We start from the raw sequence: 20,347 nt of genomic DNA on the forward strand, positions 1-20,347 counted from the left end.
GGTTTATCAATCTTGTTGATTTTCTCCAGGAACCAGCTTTTTGTTTCATTGATTCTTTGGATTGTTTTCTGTGTTTCTATTTTGTTGATTTCAGCCCTCAGTTTGATTATTTCCAGTCTTCTACTCCTCCTAGGTGAGTCTGCTTCTTTTTTTTTCTAGAGCTTTCAGGTGGGTTGTTAAGTCTCCAATGTCTGCTTTCTCTGTTTTCTTTAAGTGGGCACTTAGTGCTATGAACTTTCCTCTCAGGACTGCTTTCATAGTGTCCCATAAGTTTGAGTATGTCGTTTATTTATTTTCATTGAATTCAAGGAAGACTTTAATTTCTTTCTTTATTTCTTCCTTAATCCAGGTATGGTTCAGTAGTTGACTGTTCAGTTTCCATGAGTTTGTAGGCTTTCTGGGGGTAGCATCGTTGTTGAATTCTAAATTTAATCCATGGTGATCTGATAAGACACAGGTGGTTACTAATATTTTTTTGTAACTGTGGAAGTTTGTTTTGTCACCGAGTATAGCCCCTGAGGATGACCAGGAAGTGTAGGAGGGATGAGGAACGTCTGAGTTCCCTGTCCTGGGCTGCTGCCACGGTCAGAAACTCACTCACCCCAATGATGTCTTTCCTGGTGCCCGGACCGGATCTCCTTTCTGCTTGGGTGGCTCGTAAACGAAGGGCCTACCTTGTTTGCTGCAGGCAGGCTATTGGGACAAAAGAGCTACCACCCTCCCGATTCGGATTCTTCCTTGGAACAATTTTAAAAGGAGTAAAAAAAAATAAGCCAAATAAAAATGAAAAACTTACAGAGAGTCTGGATTATGTATATTGTGTTATCTTTAAATTTTTTGACTGTGAAGGTGCTAAATAGAGAGAGACCTTTCATTGCATGGGCTGCTAAGATAAACCAGAATATATTCCAAAATTTGAGTCTAAGTATATGGTGCTTTGGAAGAGGTGGAAATATTGTGCAAATATGCACACATATTTGAAATTCTCAGGAATAAAATAGTTTTTGAAAATAAGGGCTCTGGATTCAGACTGTCTCATTAGTAATCATGAGTCTATTCCTGTGAGACTCAGGGAAAGATTCAGTCTCTCTATACTTCAGTTAACTCATATACAAACTGTAGATAGTATTAGTAACTAAATCATAACATTGTTTGAAGGAATATAGCCACCATGGTGGCACCTGCTGGTAGAAGAGATTCTATACCTGAATTCTATTTCTGAAAAGATGCACGTATGATGAAATATGCCCTGAGCTCCAGGAGGAAGAAGAAAAAAATAACACTGAAATTTTAAAATGTTATTATAATGGGCTTATTATTTGCTTGGTGGTAATACTGAATTTTATGGTATGTGTGGTCACAAACAAATCTTTTATTTTCTCCTATACTTTAGTTCGTGAATCTATGTAGTGAAAATCCAATTTGATTATTCTATACTACTGCTTTTAGGAGAAAATGCAGTAAGCTTAGTGAGGCCTTTCTGAACCCCGTGAAAGTATATGCTAATGAACAGAGGCTATGACTTTTTCTCAAGAATGGATCTCTGGCAAGAACCACTTTGAAAAGCTGCTTACAGTGGCAAATTGTGAGGAGTATCAGTTTTCATTTGGGGTGATAGATTGAAGGGCAGACTGACAGCATTCAGAATCATTATATAAGAGCAAGCTCTAACTCACTGGGTTGTGATTTTACGAAAGAGCACGTATGTGCATTGTTCAGCACAGAGTAAATTAGGTAGGTCAATATATGATGGCTTTCACTCTTAACTGAGCTCTACATTACCCTGTGTTCATGACACTCTTTATCCTAAATAGATAAATGTTCTGGGAAGAAATTCTTTCTGAGATGTATAGTTTCCACTGTGACTAAAATCTAATAGGAAAGAGAATGTTAGTTCAAAGGATCACAAGCTATCAGTCTGGTACACCACTAGAGTCCTTGGGCGCCTATGAATTTCTTCAAGGAAAGGCGAAGTGAACTTTAGTATGCAGCCCCACCTGCCTTCAAATTAGTCTAGACCTACATGTGAGTGTCTATGTCAGATTTTATTTGAAGAAAATATTCCGTTTTCAAAAAAAAAGGGGGGGATTTGGGGAACTCATATGTTGTCTATTTTTTTTCTTCACCTTACTTTATAGATAGAGAGACTAAAGGGCAATAGTAAGTCATGCCAAAACACATAATTATGGCAGAACAAAAGACCGAACCAGATGTCTTAGCTTACACGGTGGCATGCTTTCCTTCCTGCCAGCTTGACCAGCATGTTCTTAGTAAGAAGGGTCAGAAGCAGGGACTGGAATTGGATTGGGGAAAATTAGGACAGGAACAACAGGTAAAGAACAAAACCAGTCCTTGGCAAGCATGAAGCAAGAGCTTAGCAGGGGAATGTGACCAAGTGGGATTAATAAATGTATGACAAATACCCTCTCAGGCAAGAAGGCTCCTTGGTCTCCACCGCTGCCTGCTGACTAGCATTCTCCTCCCAGTCTCAATTCTTGGTCAGGGGAATAGTCAGGAGAAAGAATATCAAATTTTATCTTTCAAGGTTTATGTTAGACTATTTAGTCTAATGGTTTTTTAGTTTGTGGAGGAGTAAACATAATTAATAATAGAATGCTATGCAATGCTGCACATCCTTGCCAAAGCACAGAAACTATTTCCAAGTCTTCCTTCTCTGACTACTGAGCCAGAAGAAAGGGGTTCACTGTCCAAATGCCATCCTTAGTGAGGAGCACAGGGACATTACCCCAAACCTGCTCATGAGAAATTGTAGAGCCTGGAAATGCTTTTGCATACCAGGATTTTCCACTGGAAAAAGTAAGTACATGAATTTAGAGCATACATGCTTTTACAATTACATTTAAACTGACGTTAAAAACAAATGCTAAACAGTCCATGCTGAACAGGTCAGTACAACCTGGAAAGCAAATGAGAGCTTTTCTTTCTTTCTTTCTTTCTTTCTTTCTTTCTTTCTTTCTTTCTTTCTTTCTTTCTTTCTTTCTTTTAAGAAAGAAAAGAGAGAAAAGGAAGAAGAAAGGCTGAGTGTTAACAGGATTAATTATGTCAGTCTGGTTTAAAGAAAAAACTTACCTTGGGTGTATTCATGGTTTTATTAAAGAAAAATTTTACTAGCAGAAATAGTATTCATGCAAATAGAGAGTGGTTAAAAACTAAACCACATTAGCCTTTCAATCCACATTACAGAAGTTGTTGTTGGCCAGGTGAGAATTTTGCCCAGAGGAGGAGGAGGAAATGCCCCCTGCCAAAAGCCCTTCCATGGCTTTGTCTCCCACCGAATATAGTTAAGTAAAGGGAAAGAGAAAGACTGTAAGGCGTACATGCAAGAGTGCGTATGTGTGTTTATGTGTGTGTGTGTGTGTGTAGGTGGTGACTTGAAAAGATACAGAGCAGGAAAGGCATGTCCCAAACAAGGCAGAAAGAACATTTTTACTTTCATTTTTGTCTTTCCAGGTCTCGTATATTGTGTCTCCAATAGGAAACTATTTTCAATATGGAGGTTGTGGGAAGACAGAACAAAACCTTCAAATGCTAACTGTCTCATCTATTACATCAGTAGACTATTTGAAGTGTCTGAGGAAGTCTCACACAAGATCTGATTAGAGGCAAGAGTTTCCTGTGAGGGAGCAGTGGGGAGTGGAGGAAGCACTCAGGTGAGAAGACCAGGGTAGACTCACTTCCTCTATTAGCTTAGCAGGAAACAAAGAACGCAGGTATTGTTGGTCAGATTTTGCCTTCTTCTGCCTTACGAAAGGTTCAAGTTGTGTGGGCTACTGGAAACTGAGTCACCGTGACTTTGGAGAAAAAGTACTATTTGACTCTAGTTTGTTTTTTCCTACCACATTTTAAGAGGGGCTGGCTGTCATCTCTTCCGGGAGAAGCAAGCATTTGGTTCTATCTTGTGTGTGGATCAGCAACTTCCTTCAACTCTTTTGAACAGCCTGAAGTTGAAAGCTGAGTCTTGGGCAGAAATCCAGAAAAGTCCTTTTTTTCTGTATGGTCATTTTGAGATATATGTAATTCCCAAACTGGAATTTTCTAATATGAAAGAGTGGTTTTGTGATTCTGAGATATCATCTTATAACCAGTCAGAATGGCTAAGATTAAAAGCACCAATGATAGCTTATGCTGGAGAGGATACAGAGTAAGGAGAACACTCCTCCATTACTGGTAGGAGTGCAAACTTGTACAGCCACTTTGGAAATCAGTATGGCAGTTGTTCAGAAAATTGGGAATCAATCTACCTCACGACCCAACAATACCACTCTTGGGCATATACTGAAAGGATGCACACTCATAGTACAAGGACATTAGCTCAACTGCATTCATAGCAGCATTATTTGTAATAGTCAGAACCTGGAAACAACCTAGATGTCCCTCATCTGAAGAATGGATAAAGAAAATGTGCTACATTTACAAAATGGAGTACTACTCAGCAGTAAAAAACAATGACATCTTGATACTGGCATGCAAATGAATGGAACTAGAAAAAAAACCATCCTAAATGAGGTAACTAAGACCCAGAAAGACAAACATGGTACGTACTCACTCATAAGTGGATATTAGATGTAAAGCAAAGGATAACCAGCCTACAGCCCACAAACCCAGAGAAGCTAGGTAACAAGGAGAACCCTAAGATGTTGAAATAAGAAGCGACGGCAGGGCTGCGTTCCCGGCACCCGGCCACCCGCATGGCTAGCTTATGCCCGAAATAATTACACGGAAACTGTATTCTTTTAAACATTGCCTGGCCCTGCTAGTTCCAGCTTCTTATTGGCTAGCTCTTACATATTGTTTTAACCCATTTTTAATATTCTGTGTAGCCCACGAGCTGGTTTACCAGGGAGGATCTTAACCTGTGTCTGTCTGGAGCAGGAGAATCATGGCGACTCTCTCACTAAGCTTCTTTTTCCCAGAATTCTCTTCTGTTTACTCTGCCTACCTAATTTTCTGTCCTATGAGGGCCAAGGCAGTTTTTTTTTTATTAATAAGAAATCACTCCTCCTCATGGGAAGGGGAAATAGACAAGGTCTCCTGAAAAAATTGGGAGCATGGGGGAAGGGAGAGAGAAGGGAAGACAGAAAGGAAGGGAGAAGAGAGAAGTGAAAGAGGGAGGGGGACATGAGGGAATGGGGTGACAGAAATGGAGGAAGGATACAGAGAGAGAGAGAAAGAGAGAGAGAGAGACAGAGAGAGAGAGAGAGAGAGAGAGAGAGAGAGAGAGAGAGAGAGAGAAAGGAAAGAGACATCTTGACTGAAGAGCCATTATGAGGCTAGAAAGAAACCTGGCACCAGGGAACTTCCCAGGAATCTATAAGAATGATGCCAGTTAAGATCCTACATAATACCTGGCCTTCCCCTGTAATTAGATTGATGACTACCTTAATTGTCATCAGAGAATCTTCATCCAGCAACTGATGGAGGCAGATGCAGAGATTCACAGTTAGCACAAGGCTGAGCTCCCAGAGTCCATTTGAAGAGAGGAAGGAGCAATAATATGAGTAAAAGGGTCAAGACCATGATGGGGATACCCATAGAAACAGCTGATCTGAGCTAATGCGAGCTCACTGATTCTGGACTGACAGCAGGGGAACCTACATAGGCCCAAACTAGACCCTCTGAATATGGGTGACAGTTGTGTGGCTGGAGCAGTTTGTGGGGTCACTGACAGTGGGAACAGGGTTAATCCCTAGTGCTTGTCCTGGCTTTTTGGAGCCCATTCTTTTTGGAGGGATATCTTGCTCAGCCTAGATATAGGGGGAGGGCCTTGGCCCTGCCTCAAAGTGATATGCCAGACTTTGTTGACTCCACATGGGAAGCCTTAACCTCTCTGAGGAGTAGATGGGGGATGAGGTGGGGGAAAGTGAAGGCAGTGGGAGGAGGGGAGGGAGAAAGAACTGGGATTGGTATGTAAAATGAGACTAGATTGTTTTAAAAATAAATAACAAAGAGGTCTTAAAAAAGAAAAGAAAAAAAGAGTGGTTTTGTTGAAAGTAGTAGCTTAAGGATGGGTTTGTACCGAATAAGCTCAATAATTAGGTGTGTGAGTTAGGTCTGTCCTAGGAGGCATGGTGAACAAGTGGGGAGAGGGGTGCTTGCCATTTTGGAAAAGGGTTTTCATAAGATGAAGAAAGGGACCATTGTTATTTGGGGATTTTTTTTCCTTTCTGGTTAGTGACAAATGTGTTAACAGCTTCAATATAAGTGTGTGTTTGTGAACCTCTCCATCCACTATAGACTATAGACAAGAACTAAACTTTCAGAGTAGAGAATATGAAGGGTCACAGAATAGGCAGGTACAATGTAATGTTTCCATTACAAATACTCAAAGACCAACACTTCTTTATTGATGGTATTCTGGGTTTGTTCGCATTAGTCAAACTGTCTCATAAAAATCCCGGTATCTTTACTCAGCTGGAAATGAAATCATTTAAAAATGAGTATCTCTGTGCCTAAGGGCTCAATAATCAAAGCCTTCATGCCTTATTGCCTGTTCCAGAAGAAAGATTCCTCAATTTATTTTGGTTTCCAAGTAGCCAACATGGCACTTTGATGTGTTGGCTTGGGTTCGTTATCGTTCTTCTTGGTCAAGATCTACATTTCTTCTTGTTTCAAATGCCAGTCCAGCTTTTCGGGAGCTGATTATTGCTCACATAATTTTAGCTGCAGACTGTTAGGAGGTTGAAATATCCCTTATCAGCTTAGTCCCACTCTAGCCTCAGAAGACTTCATTCAGTGGGATGGTAAGCCAGTAGGAAAAGAAGGAATTGGCATACTTAGGCTTGTATTTAGCACCAGTTAGTTGGATTAAGTAATATGGAATCTGATGACAAAAGAGGTCATCCAGGGTAGTAATTATATTTCCAATTTGTAACTTAGACATAAGTTATCATGGAACTAGCAATAACTTCATCTGGATGTTTTATTGGTTTCTCAGTGAGCATATACTTCTTTTCTCAGTTCTCCTTCTAAGCTACATGATCTCAAAAGGTATTCAAATGTTTCTAAAAAGGCAGCTTACTCAGATAAATTGTCTGGGTTCAGTACAATAGGAAAATAATCTAACTTGTATGATCTTAAGGAACACATCTCACAATTTATAGTGCCAAATTGACTGATTTCAAACAAGCAGTTACATTATTTAAAAAGTAAACTTTTTCTTGGATTGTTACAATTGGGAGATACTTGACTATGTGTGCATAGTCTGTTGTGTGTTGTCTGTTTTGTTTTCTGTCTGATACATTAGAAAATACTATCTAGAACATTGTCTTTTGAAAGTGCAAATGTGGGATTTTGGATCTCTCATAGCAAAAGTAAACCCCAATAAAATATTTCTATGGCTAGCACACTTTAAAAATTCAAAGATTTCAAGGAGAAATTTTACAAGCAAGATTCAAGTATTATATATGGAGCATCATCAAATTTGATGATTAGAAAAATATTACTTATCTCTAAATATAGTTCACTCAAAGCAAGTATTTGGAAATGGAAGCTGGCTGGAAGGTAAGAGAGAAACTATATGCTCTCCCTACACATGAGCTCCCTTGGAATCCACAACTAGAAGATGCATACTTCCTTCCTTTCAAAGTGTGTGTGTGTGTGTGTGTATGTGTGTGCATGCACGTATGTAAGTGCTTCTGCATGTGTGTGTGTGTATCCAACTGGGAGACAGTATTGATAGCAACAGATAGAAGGCTTCAAGTGTTGACTAAAGAAAGGCTAAATCAGAAAGCAAAGGACCAAAGACCAAGAATTAAAAGTCATTTAACAGCAGAGAAAGAAGTCTGTAGTGGTACCTGGGAAACAAAGAAAGATCAGTCTTTACCTAAAAAGGAGAAGGTACAATGATAATTACTGTGTACCTATTACATGATCCTTTATTCACACATACAATAATTTTTATAAGAAATGGTAATCCTACCATATAGTTGGGAAAAATGAGGTTCAGAGAGATCTACAGATTTTCACACACTCACTAAAATAGTAAGTGGCAGAATTAGGACTAGAAACAAATCTAAATCCATCATGCTATTTCTACTATAGCTACCACAGGGTTTTGATTTACAAGAAAGGACTAGTGCAATGGCTCACTGGTAGTTTTTGTCTAACATCTTAAGTCTTTAAGTTCCATACTGAGCACCACAAAAAAATCCCAGATTCTAAGTGCCAGCCATATGTTGTGCATGTTGATGCTCAAACACATAGTGCAACATTTTTCATCTGTACATCCTTTTGTGATTCAGAACTATTAAAACACCCAGGTATATGGGAATTGTGTGTGAAAACAACACTTTAACTGAGACTTCATGAACGCATCTCCAGGCTGAGAACTTTTTAGACTCTAATCCAGAGAGTTGAAAGAGAACATAAAAATCCCCAGTACCTGAGTTCCACATTTTATTATTATTTCTTTGGTTATGTCTTGTGTATCCTTAGAATATGTCCTACCACTGAGCTATATTTGTTCTATTTTGGTAATAGAGCATTGGTATGTTGTCCAGGCTGGCCTGGAACTCATGATTCTTTTGCTTTAACCCCTTCAGTGCTGGGATTATAGGCATGCACTATTCGTCCTAGCTCTCGAATTGTTAAGTGGTCTTTATAATACGTTGTTGAATGTCAAACATGAAATCCAGAGTTTTATCAGCATGTTGGTGTTCTGGGAAGTAGATCAGATAGTGTTCAACGAAACTGTTCAACATCACCTTGTGATGCTTAAAGTCATTCTGTTGTTTAAAATAATGTTTCTAGCATACTCTTTTGGTTATGTGTCTACGGCTACCAGCTGTTATACACAATATGAGGCTTTTGCCTTCTTATACTTTCCGAAAGAAAGTATGCTATAGATCTACTCTGGTGAACTTTAGTGGATTTGGTAGCCTCTGGTACTGATATATTAAGATGGTCTGCTCTTGTTTCTTACTTAACTGATTTACTCAGTAAGTGATGACACATACATCTGGAAAATGAGTGACATTGAGTAGGTAAAAATTTTTCCTCACAGATAGTCTTTATTCATCCTCAAGTTCTGTTTTACAGTGTTTTCCAGAGAGCAGTGTTTTGGTAGGATATTAAATGGTGTTATATGAAAGAGGGGACCTGAAATTTAATTTAGTTTGGGAATCCTGAGTTATAAAATTTCTCGGTTTATTTTATTACAGTATTTATAGTGCAAATCTTCCTAAGTATAGTAATATGCAGGTTTCTTCTCCTCATTTGAACTCAGAAATAAGCTTCTCTAAAACATCTACTAAAATAGTTTTCATTGAGCTCATAGTAGAAAATTGTGGTCAAGATCAAGGCAACTGGCATTTGATATACATGCAGGTTCTTCATACAAGCCAACTGCCTTGGTCTAGGTCAGTGTTCCTTCTTGTGAATGGTCAGTATATGTGGATTTCAATCCAAGTGGAGCTAAGTAGCCCCAAGCATAAAGCATGGGTAGTTAGCAAAATTAGATGCTAGACATTTGTTTCTCTCTGCATGCATTGATACTCTTCATTTTGTAAAAATGTTACTCCCCAATATAACAGTTAAGCTGCAAAACAGTCTCTTAAAACAAATGCACCATAAACAATATCACATGTGGTCATGTCTGTTTGGCAACCATAAATCTTCAACTGCCTGAAATCCGGTTCACTTTCAGTGTGGTCACAATTTGCCTCCTTATTTTCCTATCTTTGGCCGTATTAAATTACTTGCTGTTCTTTAAAGCCTCATCATCGTTTTTATGTCTCTGTGCCTTTATTCAAGTTGTGATCATGGCCTCAAGTGCCCCTTCCCTTGCAGTTCACTAAACTTCTCCCCAATAATTTTCTCTTTACACCTTAAGACTAAAGTATAATTTTAATCACTGTCTCCCTTATTTGACATATTTTTTAAAAATACTATTTATTTACTTTTTTATTTTGTATGTGTATACATGTGTACATTCATGTGCATGTGGGTATGAATGTGTCACAGGTCAAAGGACAATCTGAGGAAGTTGGTTACCTCTTTGTACAATATAGGTTCCAGAGATCAAATATGGGATATAGGGTTGGCAACAATTGCCATCACACGATGAACCATCTCCATATCCCTATATAATTTTTAAAACATACATTTAAGGGGCTTGAGAAATGGCTCAGTGGTTAAAAGTACTGGCTGCTATTCCAGAGGACCTGGGTTCATTTCCCAGCACCCACATGGCAGCTCACAATTGTCTCTAGCTCTAGTTCCAGGGGATCTGACACCTTCATACTAACACACATAAAACAAAGTCAAATAAAGTATAAAAAACAAGAATATGTTTAAATCTCTATTATTAGGCTTGCCATTCCAAGATGGCTCGTATAGAGTTTGGTATATATTTAGCATGTAATAGGAACTTATTAAATGTATTTGTAGATGAGTAAGTGCATGGAGAGATGAAGTCACATCAGTGAATTGAAAATTACACAAAGACCCATGTCATAATTTGTATTTCAGCATTGCAATAATTTTCTCAGATCTGGGATATCTTATATGGAAGGAGCAATGTTGTACTTCTCTTGGAGGTGGTGAATGATGAGGTAGTTGTCATAAGGACTACCTTGAACATTGGAAATTACTGTTTATTGTGGCATCAGACTATTGGCAGGGTTCTCTGAACTATTTTCTTAACTACAGAACTCATGGACATTGTTGAAATTTGCATATGTGTTAAGATTTTGTCTTTATAGGCAATGCTCAATCTCCTAGGAGTAAAGAAACTTCTCATTTAAACTTTTTGCTTGCTTGTTTATTGAGAATGCTCACACTATATAGTCCTAGCTGACCTGCAGCTTACTATGTAGCAAACTAGCCTTAAAGTCATGATATTCCTTTCTCAGCCTCACGAATACTGGGATAACAGGCTTAAATAACCTTTCAAATAAATGTACACTTTTTCAAATCTCACATGCTCTGAGTCTCCATTGTCCTTCCTTTCCTGTGGGTGGTAGCTGCTACGTCAAATTTCTGTACAGCCTACAAAATAAAATGGTTCATGGCAAGGAATATTTAGGTTCGTGATATTTACTACATACTAAGAACTTTTGAGTCTTAGGAAAAAAAGAAATAATAGTTGTCCAGGGCAATAAGAGAAAAGATGAAACATGAGCAAAGAAAAAGGCCAGGAAAGAAGATGGCAGGAAGGCTGGTTGTTTCTTTCCATTTTGGAAACTGGAAGTGTTTCTTGGGAATTACAAAATAAAGTGAGAGATGCCTGTGCATTTACCTGAATTATGTAATATATAAAAGTCAACATCAATTCACTGAAGGCAAGGTCCTTATCCAGGCTGTTAAGTGTTTTCTTAAAATAACAAATGGGCAAAGCATGTAAATTCTTTAAGCAATTCTTGATATACAGTTTTCAAAAGCAGTCAGATATTAATCAAGAACAAAGAAAGACATATTTTTCCACAGATGAACATTTAAGAGCCTGAAAGGTTATCTTGAGAACTCATCACCTGTGGGATTATTTAATAAATACCAATTAGTTTCTAAGGAAATAAGCAAGGGGATAGGAAGGTAGGCATGGAAACTCAAAGAAAAGGCTATATGTACTAAGTGTTTCTTAATTTAACAGAAAATGGAAGATCATCAGCAAATGGAACACTATAGACACAGCCATGCTGGAGATCATAAGATATTGAGACCAAACATATATCAGTTGTAGAGTGTCATATTCTCCAAGAGTTCAAAACATCTACTTTATCCTCCACTCCTTCAACTATCTATTCATCGAATATGGCTTTGGCATATACCTTACATAGCTGTGAATAGGGGTAGCTAAAATTATTGTGCAAATCAATCTCTTGTATTAGTACTTCTATGAGCAGGCGACTGGCAATTAAGACATTGATAATCTTATGATCTTTTCTTCATGGCTTTTGACATCAAATCACAAAATTTTAATAGCAGAAGGAATATTGGTAAATCTGATCATCCCAGTTTCATGATGGCAAAAAAATAGAGCCTCTGGGAGTCAAAAATTACTTGCCCAAGACTATATTCTGAACTGCTGCTTTATTGTATATTATATAATTGTAGTGTGAGTGATAAAGAAAAGGAATCAAAATTATCTAAATTCTAAACTTAAATATCTAAACTTAAAAGTGACAAAAATCTATGCTAAACCCAAATCTTATGAAAATGAGAGGATACCACCAATATATTCACAAAAGTCACTATGTGCTGATACTTTCTTTTATCTTACCATTGTTTGAATAGAATGTGTTACATACTGATACTGTAAGTTAACAATAAACATTGGAAGAATTATGTTGAAAAGCAGACGATGTGGTGATAACTCCAGCGACGTGCAAAGGTTTATATTTTAAGCCTAAGAGAAAAAAACACTTTGGTTTTCACTGACTTGGTACTTTAATATCACCATAAACTTTTTAAAATTAAAATTACTGAAATCAGACTTTAAGCATTATGCTTGGAGCACCTTTCAGTGTGAGGTAATCAGAAGCATATTTTTGTGAACTGCTGACTGTTGTTACATATCACATACTGCATGGCAAGCCAAGCTATTTATTAAGGAGAAAGTCATTGGAAAGTGCTAAGAACAGCTTGTGTCTACCTAATATGCTAGGAACCTCATTGTAATAATAAGTCCTCACATTTGTCTAGCACTTTCTCAGAGATGCTCTTATTCATCTTTTTATTTTCTCCTAACTGCAACTCTGAGGATGATATCTAGAAATTACAAATAATGAAAACGAAGTTCATAGGGACATGGAGTAAAGAATAGATCTGGACTTTTAACCTAGGTCTGTCTGACTTCAGAGGTAATCAATAATCCTTCTATGAGTTGACTGGGCATCTATCTCTGTGGTATAATACTTGCCTAACATGCCCAAGGCTCTAGGTTCAATTCCCTGCATAGTAAAAGGAAAGAAAAACAAAACAAAATAAAAGAATCATTGTATTTTGTGGGCATCTATATTCTAGTTTTCTTGAAGTTTGTTAGTTTGAACCTCTAGTGCCCAATGTGCTGTCTTGTTTGTATGGGAAGGAAACTGAGGTGAAAACTGTCCATAGCAATTCAGCATTGTATTCCCCATGTCTACTCGACCACATTTTCTAGTAAATCAATCAGATAGCTTTTTGTCTTACTCTTTCAGCGACTGAATTCACAAAGCTATATCAGTGCTACACTGTTCAATTAAAATCTTAGTCATATGTAGATTTCTCTTCCAAAGAGGTTCACTGTGATAATGTCAGAAGAACTATTTTTTCTCTTAATGGAGGATATGGACTCTGATATGAAACTACTATCTTAACAAGGAGTATCTTATAATTAAATTTTACTTGTATCAAAATGAGCTTACAGTCAAAAGATGTCAAGGAAGGGGATCCTCAATCTAGAAGCCACTGGATATTATGCATAATTCACAGGATGTTAAATGATTGACATGCGAGTGTTATCAGAACATTTACTCAGGACTTGGAACATTCATTGGAACTTTTCCTTTCAATCCTTCCCTCTGGTACCTCTCCTGGATTTCTTTCTACTTCATCTCCATGGTCTTGAGGCTTGTTCCCCACTGAATATCACAACTATAGGATATTCTTAGCAAGACAAGGAAAAACAAGGTGGGATTGTCAAATATCTGATTCTCATTTGATATAGTTGCCTAGAAAATAACTCAGAGGGCATCTACTCTGGTGCCTGAGAGTACTACAGTTACTTGAGATGCTCCTGCTGAAATTTTCACAGATCAAGCCTGAAATAAGTTGCTTCCAGTATTATGATCTGGTAAAAAGTACGAACAGCCCTGATTGCTCTTTGGGCTGACGAGGGAGGGGGACTTGATTGGGGGAGGGGGAGGGAAAGGGGAGGCGGAGGGGGGGAAGAGACAGAAATATTTAATAAATAAATAAATAAAAATAATAAAAAAAGTACGAACTGGTCCGTGAGGAGGGGAGGATGTAGTTATCACAATGATATATATGCAGAGAAGGCATCGAGTGCCTTATGGGAAATCAGAGATAACAATTGTTGTAAATTAGCCCTGAGATGAGAGAAAAGTGGGCTGAATCTCAGTCATTTGGGTTTTTCCAATTGTTACTGAATAATTGAATAAAGATTATAGTTTTTGGTACTGAGAAATACATTTGTTTTCCTTTGAGTTCCATTTCTAAATCAAAGTAGACTAATGAGCTGTTTTTTTCTCATGAAGGATGCATCTGTTTGGAAGCAGCAGGCAGCCGTGTGAATTCTGGCATGAGGCAGATGAAGATATGAAGAATTAGAAGAGGGGGAAATATGTGTCATTCAAGCAGTATGAAGCCATTTCAGAAGGATGACAGAGCTCATGGTAGACACACGTTCATGGAACACAGAGACTTCAATAGATGGTCACCCTTGGAAGGGTTATATCTTCTAAGAAGCTACTGTGCCATTGGAAAAATGCTTTTGGAAACAATCAATGGATCTGTAAAGAAAAGGAAATGATTAAAAGGCCTGCTGATTTCTGGGAGACACAGGATAGGAAATTGGCTCTGTTTGGTGCCTTAGACAGAGTCCAAAGAGAAGCAGCTTTACACTCCAGTTGGCTGTCTCTACAGAACACGCGGCAATTAGGTGAGGGGTAGTCCCAGGTGTTCACAGCCTGCCTGTACCCTACTCATCCTGCACCTGTGGCAGTTTTGATTACTTGGTTCTTTCGTCCTTACCACTGAACAGCTTTGGGCCAGTATCAATAGACTACCCGAGGAACCGAATCCAAAAAACATACCCTCATTCATTTTCCGTTAGTTTCGGATCCTTACTTCATGCCTCCTGATCCTAAGCAAAACTCCAAAGATATGAATGTCATAGGTGAAAATAAAGAAGGCACCATGAGAAAGTCAGCCTGAGTCTTGTGCCTATATGGCACTCTCTGAAGCTTTGCAGAGGAGAATTGTGTCTAGTGCAATAATTATGAGGGAGGCGAGCTGAAGGAGAAAAAGAACAAGGAGAAAAAAAAAGAAGAAAATATTCTTACCTCCCAGAGTCATCCCTGCTTCATAACATTTTCGGAGTCGACAAGATGGACAATTTTTCCTCCGAAATTTATCAATGGTACAATCATTTCTGCTGGCACACAGGTATTTCTGCTTCCCTGGGAGAAAAATGCAATAGTAGACAGGTTAGTGCGTCTCCAGAACTTCTTTCCTTGAGTATCTCTAGGCAAAAGGGTAGTAATATATACTACAATTTGAGAGACAATGGCCCCAAACAATTGGATCACTCAGAATTGAACCATTTAAAGAAGGTGATTTAAGCCGGGCGGTGGTGGCACACGCCTTTAATCCCAGCACTCGGGAGGCAGAGGCAGACGGATCTCTGTAAGTTCGAGGCCAGCCTGGTCTACAAGAGCTAGTTCCAGGACAGGAACCAAAAAAGCTACGGAGAAACCCTGTCTCGAAAAATCAAAAAAAAAAAAAAAAAAAAAAAGGTGATTTAATGCTGTGCTATGTTGCTTGTTTTTCATAGATGTTTTAGTAGATATTAGCAATTCAGATTCCACTAATACTTCCATTATTATGACTATTTACTGATTTTGAAAACAAGATGTTTTAGCTTGACTAAAAGCCAAGAGTGCCCTTGAGAAAATGACCAGTTGTGAAAATTATCACTCTTTTAGCTTGGCACAGAACAGATGTTGGCTTAGTCAATACATCCTCCTACTGACACCTGTAATCATGCACAGATTCATACTTTAGCTAATTAGATGCTTTAAAAAAGACAGTACATCATTTTACTATGTGATACCTAACTGTTTTTACATTGCCAGTGATGGCACTCTGAAGCCTGTAGGTTGAAAAAGCCAGAAATAAAATCCACAGTTTGTGTGATAAATCACAGCAAGAAAAAGAAAGTCTTCCTAAGTCAGTAAAGGAAACAAGCAGGTACAATTTGAGTCCTCACAGATGGACATAGAAACTAACTATTTTTAAGGTAAGAGTTACTCAAAGGAAGATGTGGTCCAAAGATATGTGCTTTGCTTCTTATTTGGCTTTTGTTAGAGTGCTCCCAGAACCAATCCAACACATAGTAGGCCCTTGATAAATGTGTATGTATGCAGAACATAAAGATGTGTAAGTAAACAGAGTCACCATAGAAATAGTTCAAAATATATCCTCAAGTACATTGTGGATTAGGGATAAAACAAGATGGAAGAAAATAGTCTTTTAAAAGCCTATTATTTCCTTATTATTTAATCTGTTTCATTATATGGCTGAAAATTTCAGGGTTCTATATCAGAATAATGATATGTATATTATATTTGATTTGTTTACAAGTTTAGTAATACTCTTGAGCAAAGTACATGTAAAGGAATTGTCATATACCCCTTTCTATGATAAAAAATAAGGGTCATTATGATGAAACATGTTCTACCTTTCAACATTATGTTTAACAGTAGTGGGTAATGTACATCCTTGTCTTTTTGCTAGACCACAAGTATGATATTAATTATAGACTCACATATGACCTTTAATTTGTGATAAGGGAACATTTATCTACTTTAATCAGAGTATTTACTGTAAGATAAGTTCTGTCAAATGTTTTTTATCTTCTCTGAGATGATCGTCTAATTTTTTTCATTCTGTTGATGCGGTGAGTTGTATTTATTCATTTATATATATGAACCATCCTTGAATCACAGTAATAAATCATTTTGGATCATAATGGATAATTTTTAATGTGATTCTAAATTGAGTTTTATAGTGTGTGCTAAAAGTGTTCTTCTATCTGTGTTCTTCAAGACTATTGACCTGTGTGGAATTACATCCTTGGTTTGTTCTAAGACTATGAACCCAATGAATGAGAAAGAATTTCAATTCTGTTTGATCACCTCAAGCTTACTCTTCTATATAAAGCCACAATTACCTCTGACACATACTTGTAAAGTGTTTTCCCCAAATTTTCTTGAATTATGACTCAGTGTGTAATATTTCTGGACTCTGTTAAGAGATTCTTTCTTCCAGGAAATGTACTTCTGTCTCTTTGTAGCACTGATCCATCAGTGATAGTAACAAAAAATCTCAACTGGTAAAGATATTTAAAGCACGTCAGTAAAAAGTTTTAATGGGGTTCTTAGTTCTTAAGTTATGAAATGAACATAATATATGGAGATGCACCAAGTGACAAGTTGGTGATAGAGCCAGTATAATGTTTGAAAATTGTGTACAATGGAGACGTACTGTGAAGGAGTATAGTTGGAAGAGAAAGCATTCTTAGTGTGTCAGATATCTTTCTTCACTATTTGTTTAAACTCAGCTTGTGTATTTTCAGTTGCCAGAGGAAATTATAAGTGGGTTCTGGGCCTGCTCCAATTTAGTTTTAGAAGGTCACACAATTCCATGTTGTATAGTCTAGGGTGCTGAACAATTAGCACAGATAATACAGATTGAGCTCCTGCTCATCAGAGACTAAACATTAAACTCCACTTTTTGATACTGTTTATTTTTCAATAACAAAATTATACCAACAACCAATTATTAAGTTCTTACAAAAAGTCATTGTGAAATGGTTGGCAAAATACAAACATTCTTTCTCATGTTAAAGCATATAAAGATACACTGTAGGCTGGGCGATGGTGGCGCACACCTTTAATTCCAGCACTCGGGAGGCAGAGGCAGGTGGATCTCTGTGAGTTTGAGACCAGCTTGGTCTACATAGCTAGTTCCAGGACAGGCTCTAAAGCCACAGAGAAACCCTGTCAAAAACAAAAAACAAAAACAAAAAACAAAAAAAAAACAAAAAAAAAAAAACAAAACAAAAAAAACAAAAACAAACAAACAAAACAAAACAAAACAAAAAAAGATACGCTGTAAATCTGCAAAGAGAATCCACATTTCTTTATCACCCTCATCTATTCAAGTTTTTCCTAAAAGTTTGGGAAATAATTGTATATATTACTGATTAATGAGACATGATGTGATGTTTTGATAAATATTTATATGATAAAAGGATTAAATTAAGGTAGTTAAATCCATTGCATTACCTGATTTTTTTTGCAGTAAGCATATTACAAATCTATACTTTTAGTATTTTACTCATAAGTGGTTTTTAAACATAAAGCAAAGAAATCAGCCTACAAATCCCAACCTCAAAGAACTTAGACAACAATGAGGACACTAAGAGAGACTTACATAGATCTAATCTACATGGAGAGTAGAAAAAGGCAAGATCTCCTGCTTAAATTGGGAAGATGGGGACCTTGGGGGAGGGTTGAAGGGGGGAAAGTAGAGGCAGGGAGAGGAACAGGGAAAATGTAGAGCTCAATGAAAAACAATTTAAAAAAAAACATGAAAATGTGAAGTTATTAATTCTGGTCACCATGCTGTGCATTAGGTCCTTGAAGTGTATACTTTCTGGCCAAATGGAATTCTGTGCTCTGCAGTCCGTGTCACTGCTTCTATGAGGCTCATCTCTTCTCAGCATGGTTTACAATAGACACAAGAGGAACATAACTGAGAATATCTAGTGTCCTCACTAAGCTGGACACTTTGAAAAGTTCTTCAGATGTTATCGAGTTCTAGTTAGGATTCGCTACCAGTTTACTGCTCTTGAATTTGTAAAATCGTGTAGACAGGTTTAGGCACACAGCCTGAGCAAAAGGCAGAACTAATATAAAGAGGGTTCAGTAAGTTTAGATTTTTTTATTACTTTATTAATACTAGGAATCAAAATTTCCACTTCCTTCCCTCCTCCCACTTCCCTCCCGCTCCCCCGCTCACCCTCATTCCTCCCACTCCAGTTCTAAGAGAGGGCAGGGTACCCTGCCCTGTGGGAAGTCCAAGGCCCTCCCTCTTCCAACCAGGCTTAGGAAGGTATGCATCCAAGTAGACTAGGATCCCCAAAAGCCCAGTACTCTCATGTGGGTTTCTGTCTGTATCTCCATCTGTTGCCGGAGGAAGGTTCTATGGTGATATTCAAGATAGTCATCAGTCTGACAACAGGACAAGGCCAGTTCAGGCACCCTCTCCTCCACTGCCCAGGGTCCTAGCTGGGGACATCCCTGTGGATATCTGGGAACCCCTCTAGAGTCAAGCCTCTTGCCAACCCCACAGTGTCTCCCTTAACTAAGATATCTTCTTCCCTGCTCCCATATCTGTCCTTCCTCAATCTCAACCATTCCACTCCCCCAGGCTCTCCCTAACCCTCTCCTCCCTTCTCTCTCCTTGAAGAGCAGAAGCAGGGAGAATATGACCAAGGAAGTTTAAATTTTTTTATTAACTTCTTAACCTAAGAATAAGTAAGGTTCTGCCTTACTTCCCCCTGTTTGAGTCTGATCCCTTCGTATTTTTATCTCTGCAGTTCTGTCAAAATTGCTCCTCTGGGATTTGTTTGTATTATTAGAGTCACTGCCTAAGCAGAATCAATGACACTTTCAAAACATGTTGTCATATTTACATGTTTTATCCAGTAGATGTATTTCTGGATAACAGTGTACTTACCACATGCAATTCAACTGAATTCTCAATTAAATGTACAGCAGCAATTATTAATTTAGAGAATTTATGTGTTGAATATTTCTTCAAGTCTAAGATAATCTCTTAGTAAAACGGCCACTAATTAAAATTTATTAATTTCATTAAATCTAAATTTTATTTGACAGTCTTACAATCTCCATGAAGTATAACTGGACAACATATTTCAATTAAAAATGTACATACCCATTCTTTGACTCAGTACTTGTTTTTCACATGTATGACACAACACATACACAGACATTCACTACAACAGCATTGTAACAGCACAAGATTAACAACAGCATGAATACCTATCACAACAAGAATAAATTATCATGTAACACTTCTCCCATTAAAAATTTTTATATATAACAAAATGGAAGATACTCCAAGATCTATTGTAAATTTTTGAAAATATGTAAAATATTAATTAGGTAAATAAAATTGTTCTGTATTTGCTTATTTTCATAAATGTATATAACATCTGAAGAAATATACAGTAATTGATGAATAATGCTTGCTTTAAGACAGATAACATTCTGTGGAATTGCTGGGGCTGATTTTTGCTATTGCACCTTTCATAGTTACCCAGTTTGGTTATGCATGTCTGTGTTACCTTGGATTAAATTCCTTTCCTCTCTTTGGGCTTCAGTAGATACACCCATACACATAATAAAAAAGATTTCAGTCCCTAACACTTCAGTGAGAAAAAACAAGTGGCTCCCAGCACATTCTAGCTCCTAATCTGTAGTCCTTATTCACAGCGGGTGTGTTCCCTGTTCACCACACTGAGGAATTAGGAAAAGTACTCCTTTAAAAGCTCAACACTTTTCATTTTGATCCCAAGTAT

General features: G+C 37.6%; 1 protein-coding gene across 1 annotated transcript in view; it reads right to left on the bottom strand.

Annotated features, from left to right (window-relative positions):
* Positions 1-20,347, bottom strand: part of Ar (androgen receptor) — a 174,328-nt gene that overhangs the window by 27,608 nt on the left and 126,373 nt on the right. The window contains exon 3 of the mRNA XM_050119619.1: positions 15,021-15,137. Within this exon, the coding sequence (XP_049975576.1) occupies positions 15,021-15,137 (117 nt within the window). The remainder of the gene's footprint in view (positions 1-15,020; positions 15,138-20,347) is intronic.

The sequence above is a fragment of the Alexandromys fortis genome, unplaced genomic scaffold (assembly GCF_014885135.2).
Source record: "Alexandromys fortis isolate MF-2015 unplaced genomic scaffold, M_Fortis_MF-2015_v1.1 scaffold_155, whole genome shotgun sequence".
Taxonomy (NCBI): domain Eukaryota; kingdom Metazoa; phylum Chordata; class Mammalia; order Rodentia; family Cricetidae; genus Alexandromys; species Alexandromys fortis.